The 19,401-nt window shown below is 42.9% G+C and overlaps 1 protein-coding gene across 1 annotated transcript in view; it reads right to left on the bottom strand.

The window, feature by feature from the left end:
* SYNM (synemin) overlaps positions 1-19,401 on the bottom strand; it is a 39,234-nt gene that overhangs the window by 5,446 nt on the left and 14,387 nt on the right. Inside the window, exons 2-3 of the mRNA XM_018560244.1 lie at positions 8,486-8,610; positions 430-503 (exon numbers count right to left, since the gene is read on the bottom strand). Coding sequence (XP_018415746.1) covers positions 430-503; positions 8,486-8,610 — 199 coding nt within the window. The remainder of the gene's footprint in view (positions 1-429; positions 504-8,485; positions 8,611-19,401) is intronic.

Here is a 19,401-nt window from a genome sequence, read left to right as displayed (position 1 = left end):
TACCTCCCCCAAAGTTAGTGTCAGCACTTACCTTAAATGATGTCTCTTAATCCGATCTTCTTTTTCTTTCCTATAGCTTTCATCTGTCCCTCCATCGCTGCTGCGGGTCTCCGATCCAGCGCTGATTCCTCTGTGCTTGCTGTTACTTCCGGTCCCACGGTGTCTGCATGCGGGTGCCGTCCATAGACTTACCTTGTGTCTCTCCTCGTCTCCCGGCCGAAAATCTGAACTGCGCATGCGCCCGCCCCAAGATCCTTTGCGGCGCCCGAGATTTTTCAGATTTTCGGACGGGAGCGTGCGGTGAAGACACAGGTAAGTTTAAATCTGTTTGAAAGGTTGGTTTTTTTTTTCAAGTTTTTGCATATATCTACTGCTTGCTAGCAGTAGATATATGCATTCACCATTATGCATCTATAACATTTTTCTCACCTGCAGGCCTGTCTCTGACAGTGTGTTCTGTAATGATTACTTCTCCCTTTTTGCTTTCTGCTTCCAGCAATGCCCTGCCAATACAAAGCCAAAGAAAACTTTAGTGCATATAAAAAGAAGGGGAAATGTATAATTGTAGTAGATAAATGCATGTATAACAAAGATGATTACCTCAATCATACATTTAAAGATCTGTTTAGAAGTCTGATTTCCCTGGACGAATTTAGCAAACCTTGCATTCAATATTTCAACCTTTTAAAACTGATTTATTATCAGGTTTGGAGATGATATACTTAACTGCCAATCTTGCAGTTTAGAGAACTTGACACTAATATAATCAACTTATTTTCCCTGGGGGACACCTAGATGCCCAGTACTGACAGCGAATCTACTTTCCTCCTCTTTCCCCAAGTCCCTGTGCACTCTAGACAAACAAAACCTCACTGAAACATACACATTCCAATAATATAATAAATACAAAAGAGTTAGAAGGACCCAGCTCGTGACAGCTTACAAGGATTTACATGGTTTTTGAGGCTATCCCTAATTGTTCCACTAACAAAAACCCCCAAAAAACAAAAACTTGTTTACAGAACTCAATAGCTAGTCAGAGCAGTCCCTTATCTAACTCACACAGCTTCTGTCCTGTGACACCAGTCACATTTTGGTGTACTCTGTATTAAATGTGTATTTGTAAAAAGAAGGAATTCATATAAATAATACAAAAGCAATAAAAAACATCAGTTATTGGATCCAAGAAAAAGTTTTTCACTGGTTAGACATCTCTGTCATCAATTAGAGATTAGATACCCCACCAATAATCCTGATACATAACTTGTACATTGCTTTTAGTTTATTATATTACAGAACATATATACAGTACATATACAGAACCAACATCATAAAATCATTTTAAATCAAGCAAAAGCCCTAATGTCCATGGCAACATTTTGCACATTAACCGTAATGATCATCATATTGTTTGTACTTATGCTGTTAATGCATGCGTTTGTCTACGATCAAAGTTCCTCCTTGAGCTCCTATATCAGATAGCTATAAGAACATTGTTCATGGTGAAACCATTTGTACAAATAATATTTGAGACCACACTGGTCCCCAAGCACCAGAGCTGTCACATAGGTAGCGTCCATAGCCCTGTGTAAGATATGGCTCGAGCCAGCAATAGAACTTCTAAATATACTTACCAGTGGGACACCTCACATGTGGCAGCTGAACAACACAGGCTCTGTATTAATCTGTATCTCTAAGTCGTGAGAATGTAGTCAACCCAAAATAAAATGAGGCTAATATCTGACTCCACCCTGACAGATTAGGAAACTGACTCACTGATTCTCTCTTACTGGTGATAATTTTCTTTCAGTATGTTAGGTGTAAATAAAATTGATATCCAACATGACAACCACACCCTGTAGGAAAGTGAGCCGCGTTGGAGAAATGTGACTATGCACAGGTGGTCCCTCAAGTGGGAACGCTTGGTTTACAGGCGCCTCACGCACTTTGACAACTGTTAAAGTATATAATCAAAGCTACTAAACAGGATAGCGTCAGTAGCAAATAAACAGCAGCAAATGGATACAAAGAGAATAGAGGTAGATGTAAAAAGAAAAAAAGGATCCCGTAGCCTGTTATTATATTAATAGGTCAGTTATGGAGCCTGCCAAGCGATTTCCTCAAAACCACTGCCAAGTGCTATTGTTCTTTAATGGACAATTACTATTACTAAAACAGAGGCAAGTATTAATAACTGTGTGAGAAACCTAAATAATTATATTTGGGCTTACCTATCATGCCATCAAGTACTTGGCAGTGTAGCATGAAGACTAGAGTGCAAACAATTGCAGTTGGGAGGACCACCATTAGTGTGAACCTGTGGCGTTGTGCTACATAGACAGTCCCTATAATGAGACAGCCTGAGGCTGTTGCAAAATGTTTACAGTGTGCCTGCTGCCCTCTTTCTGGTCAGAGTGCCCCAGGCTGCTAAGAGCCGGGCTCTTAGCAACCTGGGATACTCTGGCTGGTATCCTGCTCAGCTCCTGGCAACCAGTGAAGTCACTGGTTGCCAGGGGCTGAGTTGGACGCTCTAGCTTTCTTCCCACCCAGCTGAGTGGGGAAATGATGCAGAGGCCACACACCCCACCACCGTCACCTCCCCCTCCCGGAAAGGGCACCGGTTTACCTGTAGATTCAGGAAATTACATATTTTACCTTTCATAAGCTTAGTACAACTAGGACAACTAAAGATGATTGCTGGTTGCAGGGCCGAATTTACCATTAGGCAAAAAAGGCACTTTCCTACAGGCGCCCTCCACAGAGAAATGCTGTGCAGTTACCTACTCTGCCTAATTCCCAGTGTTGTGTCAAGATAATAGCAAGGAGGGTACATTCTGCACAAAGTGCACCCTCCTGCTCCAAATCCAGAGGTGCCTACAGGAACCGCCAGCTTCCACAAACGCAGGGGAAGGACCCTGACGCTGCGTAAGGCTGCCCTGTGAAACACCTGTCTGATGCAGAAAGGCATCTAGGGCAGTCTTACGCAACGCTGGGATCCTTCTATGCGTATGTGAAAGCCGATGGGTCCCGCAGCAGGTAAGGCGCCGGCTCAGGCTAAACAAATGTTCAATCGTGCCTACAGGTGCCCAAAATGGAAATGTGGCCCTTGCTGGTTGAATGCATTTATACTCCCATAAATTTTTATGTCAGTTAGGAAACAAAGGACTGGGAGAAGTACAGAAGCTGTCATTGCTCGCCTCCTTAAAGAGGAATTATGGGAAGAGTGGAATACACTCATCCTAATAGTTAAAGCCGACGTGTGACACTTTTGCTGTCACACGTCGGCTCTATAGATCGAGAACTGAGCGATCACACTGCCAGTTACCACTACCCGCAGGGATTTCCCCCTCATCTTCGTTTCTCCGGCACTGACTGTAGGGACAGATGGGGAGGGGCCGGGCACAGCTGGCTTCATCTCTAGAAAAGTTTTGCATACATAAATAAAAGTTGAGCCTCAACCCTCAGTCTGCCACCTTAGCTGGATAGCTTGGTCTGTTTAAGGAAACTGAAAAAATAACATACTTACTTCAACAGGTGGAAAAAAAAAAGAAATGAAATGCAGCCACCACGTCTAAGGATTCGTAAACTGCAATATGTTACATTTCTGCTTTTGAGATTATATACACTGTAAGAATATTCTAGCTGCCTATCTGTTGTATTAATCATCTGTCTTCAATACTATCTAAATTGTCGCTAAGGTAATAAATATGCAGATCAGGAAAGTCAAAGTGGCGTTAATTCAGGACAGTGACTCAGAAAGTACTGAAGCCAGAGAATAAATATGACAGTCAGGTTACTAGCATTTGCAGAAGAAGAGATCAGCAATGGTATGATTTGTAGCTCCTCTATACAGATTTCCTTTAATCTGCAATTATACTTCATATTATCTGATGAAACTCATGTCACCTTAAATAATATCGCAGAAGGGGGGCGTGGCCGGGATGTGAAGGAGACAGGACGCGTGTGAGTGAGCTCCGCTGCCCTTACCTCGATTCATCCGACTAATTCATCCTGTTGGGGGACTTTTCTGCTGCTCGGACCGCTGGGGGAACAGTGCTGGAACTCCGCTGGAGCATGCCCTCGAGATTACTATCCTAGACCAGACTCTGGATTCCTCAAACCCAAATAGACCACCGGGGATGGAACTGGTGGGATGGGCGGAAGCAGCTTAGGAAGGTTGTTGTAACTGTTATGTAAGATGTGCCCTTGAGTGTTGGAACTCAGGCGATGTACGTTGTACTGTTGTACCTTAACTCTGTGAAAACCAAATAAAAACAATTTAAAAATAAATAAATAATAATATCGCAGAAGTTACAGGCTCTCTAAACCAGGGGGAGCCAAACACTGTTCCTCCAGCTTTGGTGGAACTACAAATCCCATGAGGCATCGCAACATTCTCACAGACTCAACTCCTAGAGAGAGATGCATCATGGCATTTGTAGTTTACCCACAGCTGGAAGACCAGTGTTTGGTTACCCCTGCTCTAAACGACAAGCTGCCCATACCATCTTTATCAGTAGTATACCACACATTCTCCACTGGCTTTGCAAAGGCTTTTTATCGCGCATACACTATCATCAGTTTCTCTGTACCAAGGACATATTAATGTTTACTTTGCCTGCATCATAAATTAGAATTTAAACAACTGACTGTTACCTTTATTCCTGAACTTGATTTATTTTAGGTGGGATATTTTGTTACTGAGAAAAAAAAGTTTAATCCATCGGTTCTGTACTTGCTTGGCAGTAACTTTGACTGCCAATGACATTTGCATGCTGTGTATTGTAAATAGTGTAGAGTGCCCTCCACCATACTTTACAAGATATCTGAATTCATTAAAGTTCTGTGACCATATAAAGGCACTCACATGGAGGACCTGCATGCCATACAATCTATAACACAAACTTTCCTTCACATTAAAGGGGTTGTATTATCCGAAGACTATGTTCTATGCATTCAATTATATCCTCCACATATTTTCCTTTCCTTATAGTCTTGTTCTTTGAAGAAAAGCTTTTGCCCAAGAGGAATTAAGCCGTTACTGTGGCCTCAGGCCGGGTATGATAAATATTGCCTTATATACTGCTTGCTTAATCATAACTTGTAATCTGAAAAGAAGTTAAATGCACACGAATCCTTCAGGGATATTTCATTGAAAAGTTTTATGCAGGGCCATTCCTATAATGAGGCAGCCTGAAGCTGTTGCCTCAGGCGGCTTCTCTTTGGGTCACATGGGGGGGCAGCAGACAGAGCAGCATGGGCGCTGGGACGCCGACTAGAGCACTCCGGTTTGCTAAGAGTCGGGCAGAGAGATGTGTAAGGGCCATACACATCTCTTCACCCAGCTTTTAGCAACCTGGGATGTTCTTGCTCACATCCTACTGAGCTCCTGGCAACCAGTGATGTCACTGAGCTTGGCGGGATACCGGCCAGAGCACCTCCACTGGCTGCCTCAGGTGACCAAAGCACTAGGGGTGCCCTTGGTTGCATTCTAGTAGCTTTAGTAGTGATAGCAGTGGTCGTAACCAGGTCACGGCTGTAAGGGGACATAGGCCCCACGCTAAGGGGTGTATTTATAAAAATTTGCAGAGCCATTCATCCTTCAAAACTGCATGTACCCCTTCTGTGCAAATGGGGCAACAATGAATAGTATTAGTATTTTTTTCTTTCCAGGTTGAATGTAATATCATCATTTTTGTATTGCTATTTCACCTCTCTATTTGCCCTGGTGATCATTGTCACTGGAAAAGGGGTAAAATGAACTCATCCCCTCACCTTGAAGAGATTTACTCCCACCTCCTGATTTTGGGACAGGAGCTAAAGGGAAATTTCCTTAATGGGACACCAAAAAAATGACTGACAGTGTGTCAACCATTTGGCACTTTACCCAAAGCTATAAAAAATTATTTTTTAGCTTTAGATATTCTTTAATAAAAAATATATAATAAAGAAATTAAAATAAGCAAAACATTTGTACACACATAAGAGTACTGCATAGATAGTCCAACGTCGCTATCCAAAATGCTGTTGCAGCTTAGTCAGCACCCCAAAAAAAAGAAGTGATGTTAAGCATTTAGACAAGATCAACAGGTCATTAGTGGGGTACGAAAGGAGATCAGAGCACTGGGGAGTATATGAAAGTCCACATTAAGGATTGCTAGAGTTACGCTAAAAAATAATTTGCCTGGAGATACACTTGAATGCATTGGGTAGCTGTTTGGCTTCTTGCAAACTGGAAATACAAAGATACAGCAAATATTAATTTAGGTAGTGAATATCTACAGAAAGGCTGCTGGAAGTCACATCAAGAATAGGTGGAAGCCCCCAAGTGGACACTGCTTGGTAAATTGCATACTCTTACTCTGTGCATTTTTTTTTATAAACAGGTCCAGAAATCAGCATGCCATCATAAGGAACCTTTACAGCTTAATAAGGTAATTTGAGACAAAATAAATAGTTAAAAATCATCATGCATGGGCTCCAAATTATTTCCATTGCTAATCAACTTCTGGCAATGAAGAAATATTCAACAGTGTGGGCAGTAGATGAGGTTGGAAGTGTATTAGCAGTATATACCCTATATGTAGTATATACTGCTAATGTAAGACCATGCCTAACAGCAGAGTTACGACTGCGCATGCGCATAGTTCACCACATTTGCGGATGTAAGTAAGAAGAAATGACGCTGACTCGAGTATAAGCCGAGGGGGGGCACTTTTCAGCAAAAACAATGGGCTGAAAATCTCGGCTTATACTCGAGTATATACGGTATGTCAATTTATGATCATTGATATTGAGCCATTACACACTAGCCTTTTCACACGGGTGAAAGTCGAATTTTATATGGCCAACTGTTGTACTCATGTGCTCCAGTGCTGCAATGCTTGTGTGGCAACCTTGAGTTGGGCTGTGCATTCATGATATGCTCCATTCATCATGTTCACTGTCTTATCAGCGCTTTCTGTTCAAGGATCTGTTCATTGGATTCCCCAATAGTGATTTGCACGAAACAAGAGCAGCGTGCAGTGATTAGTTTCTTGTGGTCTGAGGGTCTGCCTGGTGCTGTTATTTATCAAAGACATTGTGCGCAGTATGGAGAAAGTGTTTTGTCGTGAAGATGTGTGTATGAATGAATAGAGAAGTTCAAGGAAGGTCGCACAAGTGTTAGCCATCAAGAAGGAGCCAGGCGCCTGTCCACGTCCACGGCTGATGACAACATTGAGCATACACGTGAAATGATTCTGTCGAATAGACGAGTGAGTAGATTATGTGGCAAATCATTTGCAAAACAGAAGGCAGCCCTACGAGGATGAAGATTCGCCTCTGATGAAGAAGTGAAGACAGTGGTGCATCCGTGGCTCGCAGCTCAGCCCAAAACATTTTTTAATGAGGGAATACGAAAGCTTGTTGACAGGTGGACAAAGTGTATTGAAAAGCAAGCAGATTATGTAAACAATTACCGTGTTTCCCCGAAAATAAGACACTGTCTTATATATTTTTTTGGCTCAAAAAACACTCTAGGTCTTAATTTCGGGGGTCGGTCTTATTTTTTTTCTAATGTAAAATCAATCCGAAGTTAATGCAAATCCAAATTAAATAATCCAAAATGGCAAAGTTAAGAATAGGGTGATCACACGACGCTATTCACAAGATCACAGGATCTACACCTCCCTTTACCCTCACATATTCTCTTGTCCACTGGGAACCTGAAAAGCCAATGAGCGCCTTTAAATCACTACACAGACATCTTATTAACGCAGCGCGCACCATCATACCCCGCCACTGGAAAACTGACAAAGCACCCACAATACGCGAATGGTTTGTTCAGGTAGGCCACGTCTACGAAATGGAAGAGCTCTTAGCCACTAAACGAGACACACTAGATAGCTTCAGAAAATTATGGGCCTGCTGGACTTACTTTACAAGTATCACTGATATCACTACCTTATACTGAGCCACCTCTCATTCACTTGCTAACAACTCCCCCTAAGGACTGTCCCCCATTGTCCACTGAATACCACTTTCTCAGACCCAACCCTCCCCTCTCTCTTCTGCATTGGCGTATGCGGCTCTGCTCCCTACGGTGCCGCCTCGCTTCCTCTAGCGCTGGCTTTGTTGGCACCACTGATTCTCTCCCGCCTCTCCTGCAGCTCTTCAAGTTCCCCTTATGCCACCATCAGCCCTGGGAATGGTCACAACTAGGTCTTATTTTCGGGGTAGCTCTTATATTTTAGCAATTCCCAAAAATAGTACTAGGTCTTATTTTCGGGGTAGGTCTTATTTTCAGGGAAACAGGGTATGTATTTGACTTTTCTAAAAGTTGATTTAAATAAATTCCACAGCCAGAGTGCAGATAATTTTTGACTCGTATATTCCTATTAATTATTTTAATTTTTTTCTTTAGAAAAAAAAGGGCACACGAGAATCAGGGGTGCAAAAGAGATTCCCCTTGATTGCAGTTTATTATATTCCTATAGCACATTACCTGTACGCTGCCACTTCAAGGCTGAGTCCGGTCTTTGCTTGCATGAGGTCATGATAATCCCTTAGTCGTTCTGTAATGTTTATAGTAATAGTCTTTTTCTCAGTCTCCAGCTCCTCTATTATGACCTGTAGGGGAAAAATAAAAAAGGACCTCAGAAACCAAATCATCAGGGAGGGGTGTGGCCAGTATAAAGTGACTGTGTGTTCATGAATGAATTCCTACATCATACAGTATGAACTATGTGTTGTAGAACTGGATTGGTCGCGAATACGTACAATTCTCTCCCCCACAACCTTCAGTATTTTTTAATACCAGCTTTTAGTAGCAAGGCGAAATCTTCATAAAATAATCTGTTGCTGTATCTGTACCAAGTACCCTTAGCAATTTTATAGTTTGTCCTTACCGCCGTCATTGACACTTTTGCTGGACACCTTGGCCTGGATATACGTGTAGAGAAAAATGTAAATGAGGGCATGTGAAATAAAAAGAAGCATGTTAAATCCTAGCATTACATGTATTAAAAATAAACAGTTAAAATATTGCAATAGGACCCTTAAATTAATCTAAAGCCAACAGTTTTTCTTTTTTTTTTAGTTTTGGATAGAGTAGGGAAGAGTTAAAACCCTGTAAAGGTGTTTTTTTTTTAAGTCTGTGCCCAATTGAGGAGAATTCCTTTCTCACACACAAGACATTTGTCACCCAAACCAGTATTCTCATTGAATGATTTCCCCTCTAATCCAGTTCTGGTGACAACTCAAAATGTTTTATTGTCCCTCGCTTTCACTACCAGTGACCCTAGTCACCAACACAAAAAGAAAGGGTATATCCCTCTCAGTGGAAACACAGATGGCAATATAAAAACAACAGGGATTTTAACCCTTCCCAACTCTTAAAAAAATATATTTTTGTCTTTTTATACAATTTAGAGTTTGCATAAATGGGTGTCTGACTAAGAAGCAAGTCATTCTCAGCATGCTTTTAGGTATTTGTATAGGTATTTTTAATAGAAAATGGCTTTTAAGGCTTGAGATCAGTTTGAGTTGCATCTGACTTGCTTTTGTTTGCATACACATGTATTTGCATGGAGCAAAAAAGCAGTTCAGACACCTCACACGGGCAATGCTGCGTTTCCCAAAAGTTTCACGAAAAGCTCCAGGATTTAAAAAAAAATAATCCTTGCAGAGGGGCTAGCCCCTCACTGAAACGGTTAAAAGAGAACTATGGGGTAAGTGTTTTTCCCCATAGTTCTCTTTAGGGTCACGGGAGGACATATACTAGCGTCTTCCCGTGACCCAAAGCTCAGTATATAGTGAGCTATTGTAACGGCCGCCGCCGTCACCTGCGGGCAGGGGAGGAGGAAGCGGCAGCCAGCCGCTCCTTCGCTGGGCCGATTGCGTTCCAGGGTGGAGCGCACGCTCCTCACTTCCGGGTTTCGGGACCGCGTGCGTTCCACCGTGGAACGCGGAAGTGCGCCGAGAGGTCGCTCGGCTCCTCCTGTCAAACGGAGGCCTATTTAAACGGCCAGTTGAGACAGCATGGCGTTCCTGAATTGAGCAGAAACGCCTGCTGTCTCCTGGGACCCTCCACTTGCCTCCAGATTGTGCCCTCCAACATTCACCGGATCCGGAAACCACCGAGGAACCCCTGCTTCTCCCATTGAGCCAGTTTTCACGAATCGCAAGTACTCTGAGTGCAGTTGCACCCTATTGTCATCTGGACTGTTAAAGTATCGCCTGCATAGGCTTAAGCTGCTAGGGGGGGTTTATACTCGCTTCAGTTGTGCATATCTGTGGACTCCTGCATTCACATTGGCCATTTATCATTTACCACCACTCCTCAACCCTAGTTTGTGTAGTTGAACCTTTTCCGTTACCTTATTATTTAACCTGAGGCTGTGATGCGAGGAACCCTAACTCTCTGTTAAAACTGAGAGAGTGAAACCAGGGTTCCATACCTGAAAAGCCTCCGCAGCTGCGATCCACACTACATCAGTCCATACAGGCGTTACAGCTATTGCCCACGATATTCTGTGAGCGCCGCAGCCGGGATGGATCCTGACATTACTGCTGAGATCCAACCAGCTGGCTCTGCCTATTTAGAGGCCAGCTGTGCCCGCCCTCTCCCCCGTCCATTCCTCCACTCAGCACTGGAGGATCGGAGAGGGGATCCCTGCGGGGAGTGGTGACTGACAGTCACCACTCACTGCAGGGAGACAATCGAAAAGTGAGCAGATCGTGCATGTATCTGCTCACTTCCCGATCGATAGAGCTGACCTGTGACAGCTTCTTTGTCACAGGTTGGCTCTAACTATGAGGATAACGTGTAAATCACTCAGCTCATAGTTTTCCTTTAACTGCTCATTTAAATATAGGGTGCAAATAAAGAAAATATACTCACCTGATCGTCAGTCACGCCTGGCTGCAAGTCCGGTCCCCACAGCCTCTTCTTCCCCGGCCTTCGGCAGTCTAAGGACTCCTGACGTCATCATGTCTAATGCGGGTCCATTGACTTAGATGGGAAGACTCCAAAGGACATAGCTGGTGTGGAGGGGGAGAGAAAAAGCGCTGGCTGGTGCAGGACCGAGGATCAGGAAAATATAGCTGCTTTATTCCGGCCCCTAGACCAAAACAATTGTTTAACCCTTGCAGTGCGGGGGTAGCCCCATTGCAAGGGTTATTTTTATGAACCTGGAGTTCTTCTGGAGGAAGCAAATGCAATGGTATACGCAAGTGAGCACTGCTCTATAAGATCCAGTGCTATAATAAATCAGTTCAGAATGTAATCTAGCTAACCATAACTTTAGCAATGTCTACATTTGGGGTGAAATATGGTGAACAGCCTACGGCACTAAATCAAAAGTTTACTTTTTCCAAACTACAAGAAAAATAATAGTGATTATCTGAAAAGTTCCTATTGAGCAATGATTCTGCTTTTCTTGGCTTTGTTTATTACAAATGAACTCTTATATGGCAATATGGCATTGCTAGCTGTGCCAGGGACTACTCAGTTGGCATGCCGCCTCATATTGAACTACATACATCTTCATTATGAGTGATGTTCGTCGCACCCAACTTTGCTAATGTTATCTTTCAGTTAGTTATGCTGACATCATCTTAGACACAGTTGCTTGTTGAACATCAACAAACTATTCACTGAATAGCCACTCATCTTTCTAATTATAAGCAGACCACTCAACGTAGTATTGTAACGGCCGCCGCCGTCACCTGCGGGCAGGGGAGGAGGAAGCGGCAGCCAGCCGCTCCTTCGCTGGGCCGATTGCGTTCCAGGGTGGAGCGCACGCTCCTCACTTCCGGGTTTCGGGACCGCGTGCGTTCCACCGTGGAATGCGGAAGTGCGCCGAGAGGTCGCTCGGCTCCTCCTGTCAAACGGAGGCCTATTTAAACGGCCAGTTGAGACAGCATGGCGTTCCTGAATTGAGCAGAAACGCCTGCTGTCTCCTGGGACCCTCCACTTGCCTCCAGATTGTGCCCTCCAACATTCACCGGATCCGGAAACCACCGAGGAACCCCTGCTTCTCCCATTGAGCCAGTTTTTCACAAATCGCAAGTACTGAGTGCAGTTGCACCCTCTTGTCATCTGGACTGTTAAAATATCGCCCGCATAGGCTTAAGCTGCTAGGGGGGGTTTATACTTGCTTCAGATTGTGCATATCTGTGGACTCCTGCAGTCACATTGGCCATTTATCATTTACCACCACTCCTCAACCCTAGTTTGTGTAGTTGAACCTTTTCCGTTACCTTATTATTTAACCTGAGGCTGTGATGCGAGGAACCCTAACTCTCTGTTAAAACTGAGAGAGTGAAACCAGGGTTCCATACCTGAAAAGCCTCCGCAGCTGCGATCCACACTACATCAGTCCATACAGGCGTTACAGCTATTGCCCACGATATTCTGTGAGCGCCGCAGCCGGGATGGATCCTGACATTACTGCTGAGATCCAACCAGCTGGCTCTGCCTATTTAGAGGCCAGCTGTGCCCGCCCTCTCCCCCGTCCATTCCTCCACTCAGCACTGGAGGATCGGAGAGGGGATCCCTGCGGGGAGTGGTGACTGACAGTCACCACTCACTGCAGGGAGACAATCGAAAAGTGAGCAGATCGTGCATGTATCTGCTCACTTCCCGATCGATAGAGCTGACCTGTGACAGCTTCTTTGTCACAGGTTGGCTCTAACTATGAGGATAACGTGTAAATCACTCAGCTCATAGTTTTCCTTTAACTGCTCATTTAAATATAGGGTGCAAATAAAGAAAATATACTCACCTGATCGTCAGTCACGCCTGGCTGCAAGTCCGGTCCCCACAGCCTCTTCTTCCCCGGCCTTCGGCAGTCTAAGGACTCCTGACGTCATCATGTCTAATGCGGGTCCATTGACTTAGATGGGAAGACTCCAAAGGACATAGCTGGTGTGGAGGGGGAGAGAAAAAGCGCTGGCTGGTGCAGGACCGAGGATCAGGAAAATATAGCTGCTTTATTCCGGCCCCTAGACCAAAACAATTGTTTAACCCTTGCAGTGCGGGGGTAGCCCCATTGCAAGGGTTATTTTTATGAACCTGGAGTTCTTCTGGAGGAAGCAAATGCAATGGTATACGCAAGTGAGCACTGCTCTATAAGATCCAGTGCTATAATAAATCAGTTCAGAATGTAATCTAGCTAACCATAACTTTAGCAATGTCTACATTTGGGGTGAAATATGGTGAACAGCCTACGGCACTAAATCAAAAGTTTACTTTTTCCAAACTACAAGAAAAATAATAGTGATTATCTGAAAAGTTCCTATTGAGCAATGATTCTGCTTTTCTTGGCTTTGTTTATTACAAATGAACTCTTATATGGCAATATGGCATTGCTAGCTGTGCCAGGGACTACTCAGTTGGCATGCCGCCTCATATTGAACTACATACATCTTCATTATGAGTGATGTTCGTCGCACCCAACTTTGCTAATGTTATCTTTCAGTTAGTTATGCTGACATCATCTTAGACACAGTTGCTTGTTGAACATCAACAAACTATTCACTGAATAGCCACTCATCTTTCTAATTATAAGCAGACCACTCAACGTAGTATCTTATGCTTGGACCTGAGGATCTAGTAATGTTATATACTTTTACTGTAATATGCAACACCTGTGCGAAAGTTCACTTATATTTGTTATCCATCGCTTAGTAACTCCCTTTTAGATAGGAAATATAGATCACTTTTTAAATATAGGGCGCACTGGTACACTGTGTGTTATTTTTAGTTGAGATAAAATGGGCGCTGCATTTTTGGCCCCTTTAAAGTGTATGTGAACTGTCTACATTAAAATGCTTTGAATCAGGTAGAGAGTAATCTAAGGCAAACCTTTTTTTACTTAACAAAAAACACAAAAACGTTATAAATACCTCGCCCCCCCCAATGTTTACAAGCAGTCACATGATTGCTATGTGGGAGCTGCATCCTGGGTTTCAAGGGGTGGGGATGGAGACTCCTGGAGACAATTGGCAGCATTTGCCGACGTCTCACATCCCAGCCGCTGTCACTCAACTGTGCAGGGGGACACTCAGCATAAGCCAGAAAACGGGAGTGCAGGCCACATATCACCTTGAAGCTCCCATGCAGAAGGCAGGGATGGACAGTGAAGGGGGGATTGTGGGCTGGTTAGCAGCAAACTGACCATGGAGGTACAGGCACGCTGTGCGTGGCCATGTCATGTAGCTCCCAAGCTTAAGGCACAGATTAAAACTGACCATGCTTGGACGGATCTGTTTCCAGGCCTAATGTGGTCAGAAGGATGAAGGGGGCTGGCAGTTTCACCGGATGTGTAAATGTATTTGAATGCTTTTTATAAAAAAATAAAAAAGGACTCGCAAAGGTTCACATACACTAAGGGGTCTATTTATAAACTTTTTGCAGAGCCATTTGCAGTGCAAATTTCTTTGAATGTTCGTTCTGTGCATATAGAGGCAAAAACGAATGTTCTTAGTATATTTTCTTTTAGGTCGAATGTAACATTTGGAAAATACCGTAACAAGGCCACTTGATGGAGCTGAAGAGCATAGGAAATAAGTATTTAAAAGTAAAGAAAATAAAATATACTAAAAAGTTAATTTTTGCCTCTATTCGCACAAACCGAACAGTCACAGAGATTTGGAGGGTGAATAGCTCGGTGAACTGTTTATAAATAGACCCCATAAAAGTTTGGCGCCACTAAAATTCACATCCTAAGTTTGTGATATTACACCAGAAAATGCGCAATAAAGTGACTTACTACTTCCCTGAACCTACCCCCTAGCTGTAGACTTCAAATGAACCCATAAACACAATCCTCTACCCGTAGCCTAACTGTTAACCTGAGCACAACCTCTAGATCTAACTCAAAACTTTAACGTAAAGCTGAACTTCAGGTAGTTTGCATACTTACATTGGTTAAGTTTGGTCCAATGTATGAATGCATATGCCATACCTGATCTGCTGCTGGAGATCCTGTAAAGCACAGTAGTAGCCACAGCATTCTCTGATTGGACGAGGAGAGGTGACATCACGATCCGTCCCTTTCCCAATCAGAGAACACCTTGTATTCATTGATAAAAATACTAGGCATTCTCTGAATGGCTGAGGGGGAGGGCCCCCTGTGTTTTGAGCGCAGAGTGGAACCACTGAGCATACACCAAAGCTTGTGGCCAGCGTTAAAGCAACTCTGGGCTCCTGCTTTACAGGATCCCCAGCGACCAATCAGGTATGGCATATGCCTACTTACATTGGGTCAAGCTGGACCAATGCAAGTATGCATAATAATATATACCTGAAGCTGAGCTTTAAAATGTATGTTCATCAAAACATTTTTCTTAGTTTTGGATAGAGTGGGGAAGAGCCGGATCCCCTGTCGGGTTTTCACTGCTATTCAGGACTCTATTACAGGAATTTACAATCACTTCCTCTCCTGCTTACAATGCTATGCCAGAGAAGAAGAGCAGATTATAGTGTCCTTCTCTTAGCTCTTCTGTTGCTCCATTTGGCCACAAGGGCCAAAGAAAAATATTTGGTACTTCCAGACATGAGGAACACATTACCCCATTCCTCCCACATGACAGTGCTGCTGTGTGGTGATTGGCCACTCAAGCAACGAACTCTGTCACATGAGGAGAATTAGATAGTCCTCAGCCATGTGTAAACTCAATGTCACAACAGGGCTTCCTCTCTTGCTATTGGCGGCCCAATGGAGCGAAGGGGGGCCATAGATATGTAAGTAGAAGAAGCTTCAGGAGCCAGTGTGTAAGTAAACCTGCTGCTTTGCCCTGCTTGGGCAAAGCACGTTACATTTAATTATAACTCCTGGCAAAAGCTAAATGCACAGTTTAAATACATATTTACAGAGTTCTGATGTTTAATATCAGTAAATACCATCAATCTGCACTCAGGAAAATAGAATAGGTCAAATAAAATAAATAAAATAAAGTTCTAGCTGCTATGCCAAAAAAACAAGTTTATAAATTCTCATATACAACTGCACAGCGTGAAAAACAAGATTGGAATTAATAAATAAATATTGTGGTTGATAGTGGTGAGAATGAAGATCAAAACGGTATATTGAATAAACAAATAGTGAAAGATAGATAGGTGTATCAATAGTTGTGATATTACTGCAAATAAAATGAGCAAGTAGATACACTTTCAATACATTTCGTGTAAGTGAGTGATACAAATGATATTGTAACAATGTGCAGGATGAAAAAATAAACAAAAGGTGAATAAATAATTCCTAGAAAGAATCGCTAGAACTAATAAATGGTCTATTGGTGAAATAGTGAATCCGCCAAGTGAGTGTAAAAAATAGAATATATATAAATGTATATAAATTCGTGATACAAATCAATGAATAGGTGTACTAAAAATGACTTGGTGTGCCATAAATAGGCGTATGAATAAGTTACTGTGAATATATTAAAAAATGGAATGACATAAAGATTTCATCAATAGCCTAGACACAAGTGATAAATCTCAGAGAATACGCTGTGAATTGCTGGTTGTGCTGGAGAATATGATGTGGAGTACTGAGGAGTATGATGTGGAGTGCTGGATGTGCTGGAGAGTATGATGTGGAAGGCTGAGTGTATTTGGGGTGAATAATAAGGTGTTTCAAGTGTAATGGGGTGCATGGTGTGATGTGCTGAGTGTAATGGCATACCTCCCAACTTCTGAACTTGACCAAGAAGGACAATTCATATACAGGGAATGGAAAAAGTGGGTGTGGTTAGCGAAAACTGGGCACAACCATATAGTTGTGGTTGAAGATATACCTGCAGCAGTTTTAATAAGAATCCCACCTGGCACTGGTTGATTTGTTATAATATGGACAGAAACACAGACAAGTAGCTATACTTTGTGTGGCCTGCTGCCAGTATTCAGGGTAAAAGGTAAGGTTCCCGCCATGCTTGTTTGTAGAAACTTACTCCATTGTTGTCCTGAAAGACTCCCTCTTTCTATAGCTGGGCTGAAGGAACCAACACCTGCTCAGGCAAGTAATATTAAACATACAGGGGGTATTTATGATTCTAAAAATGGGGCTGGGGCAAGAAATGCTGATCTCTTCTAATGCACATTTTCTGTAACTATCTATCTCCCAGCAGAGTATTCCCTCAAGTTACGGTATCTGTGTTATGTTGCTAATTGTGTCAGGTGTTATAGTATTGCGGTGGGTTGGTGGTTATGCTGTTATCACTATGTAACCTAACCCCTATAAAACACACCCATATTTTTACTTTCTGGAACTGACAATGCACATTTTAGACCTCACTTTGTATATTACTTGTGGGCCCCGTTTGTTGTGTAGGACCCTGTGCTTTAACTGGCCATGTGATGGAAGGTATCAAGGGCAGAGTGCAGTCCAGTTAGATGGTGGCTATGATTTTTAGCAAAGTCGTATTAAGATTCTCAGCAGTGGAACATTAAGGGGGTTATTCACAAAAGGGTGAAGAGTTTGGAGAAGGCAGGAGAAGTGAACAATCTAGGACAACATAGCTGAACCGGAAAGTGAGCTGAATTGGAGAATTTTTCCAAATCAGCTATGTTGTCCTAGATTGTTTACTTCTCCTGCCTTCTCCAAACCCTTCACCCTTTTGTGAATAACCCTGTAAATGAATGCTATTATTTATTTTAAAGGTACAGGATGAACACAAACTCAGATTTCACCAAATTGTTGAAAATTATGTCTCTCCTTTCATTGTTGTCCTATCTGTACAGCCTTTTTTTTGCTCAGTGTATTGACTCGCCGGACTCTTTCAGAAGCTGGTGCCAATTCAATCTTACTCTATTTTACAAGTTTTTTACTTGAACGGCATGAAACACTTTCAATGCTTCTGGGGCAAGTGCAAGCTCCCTGCCTCGGAGCGCTTTCACTCAGCGCTCTCCAGAGTAGGAATTTCATTAGTACCTCTGCTAAACCGCGACAATCTAGTCACCCCCTCGGTTCTCCTGAACCGAAGGGGTCCTGGTGCCGAAGCTAGCCGAAGGATCGGCCAGATCCTTCGGCAGCTTTGTGAATAGACCCCTATGTGTACACAGTTTGGCCTTAAATGTAGGGGTGATCCACACAGTCCAGGTTTTATTGCCTTGCTCTATATACATTGCCTCAATCTCGCCATTAGGTTGCCTCCGACACATGTGAAATGGAAAAAGGATCTAGGTTGTTCTTTGGGTGAGAAGATGTGAACACAGATATGGGAAAACAAGTCCTGCTCTTGGAATGTATTGGTACTTATTCCTAGCCAGAAAATATACATTTTGTCCAGGGTTCCCACCAACATGTTTTCATAAATGTTCAGGTTCGGACATTTATATGCACATGTGGTGACGCTGCCCTGTGGCCCAAGTTCTATGGTCGGATGTGTATGCACATATTAATATAATTTGTTGGTCACCCACCCACCCCAGGCCCTTACTCAATAGGAAACCGGAACACATTTCTCCCTAACAATGTAAGTATCTAACCTTTATTTCCATTGCTACTAAGCACACCATCTCTAAGTTCTGAAAATTGCAGACCTTCAGCTTTCATAAGGTCAAGAGACAGATAAAGGAGACCAAGATATCTGAAAAGATGACAGCAAAACTTTTAGATAAGATGGCCACTTTCAATAAAATATGAGCCCCTTGAGTTAGACATTTTCTGCTACCTACCAGGAGTTCCTAATTGTGAGATTGAAGGTACTCCTGTGCGAGTCCTCCCCCCGGTCTCCTACCCTATTACCTACCTGATATCCCATTTCCACTCCACCCCTTTTCTACTCCCCACTCCCTCATTTCTGTTGTATGTACTATTTTAACTGTTTCTGTCTTCATCTTCTTTCTCTTTTGCTTTGTATGTCATTCATGCATCTTTATATTAGTGGAAAGATAAATACGAGGTCCAGACAATAACACTTTGATTTAGACTTTGGAAGAGTTTACTCTCATTTGGCTAACACTAGGTGGGCCTACTCACAAGTTGTGTTACTACATTTGGCATGTATTTTCAATGCTCCTACTAATACTGTGTAAGGGCCCGTTCACACTATAGTGTTGCGGTAAATGTACTGTACGTTACCATTACACAGCACACCTAGCGTGTGCTATCATGCATTTGAATGGTACCCCAATGCACCTCCCAGCGGCTGTGGGCTGCAGCATATGCTATACCGTGAAAGGCCCTAAGACCGTGTATTGTATGATCAGAACATAACCTTGTATTCTGCAAATTATGCACTGTAAAAACCTAATAAAAATCTAAAAGAAAAAGAAAATGATGTCGCTCCTAACTAGTTATACATACCCCAGAATACAATGACCTTTTAGAGTCATTCAGCCATTTCCTCCCAGAAAGATAAGCATTGCTTTCAGGAACACTTAGGACATTTAGAGGACATTTACTCCCATAC

This window comes from Nanorana parkeri, unplaced genomic scaffold (genome assembly GCF_000935625.1).
Source record: "Nanorana parkeri isolate BGI_ZX_2015 unplaced genomic scaffold, ASM93562v1 scaffold443, whole genome shotgun sequence".
NCBI classification, from domain to species: domain Eukaryota; kingdom Metazoa; phylum Chordata; class Amphibia; order Anura; family Dicroglossidae; genus Nanorana; species Nanorana parkeri.
Note: the sequence above shows the minus strand (reverse complement) of the source record. Positions and strands in the feature narration are given on the sequence as shown.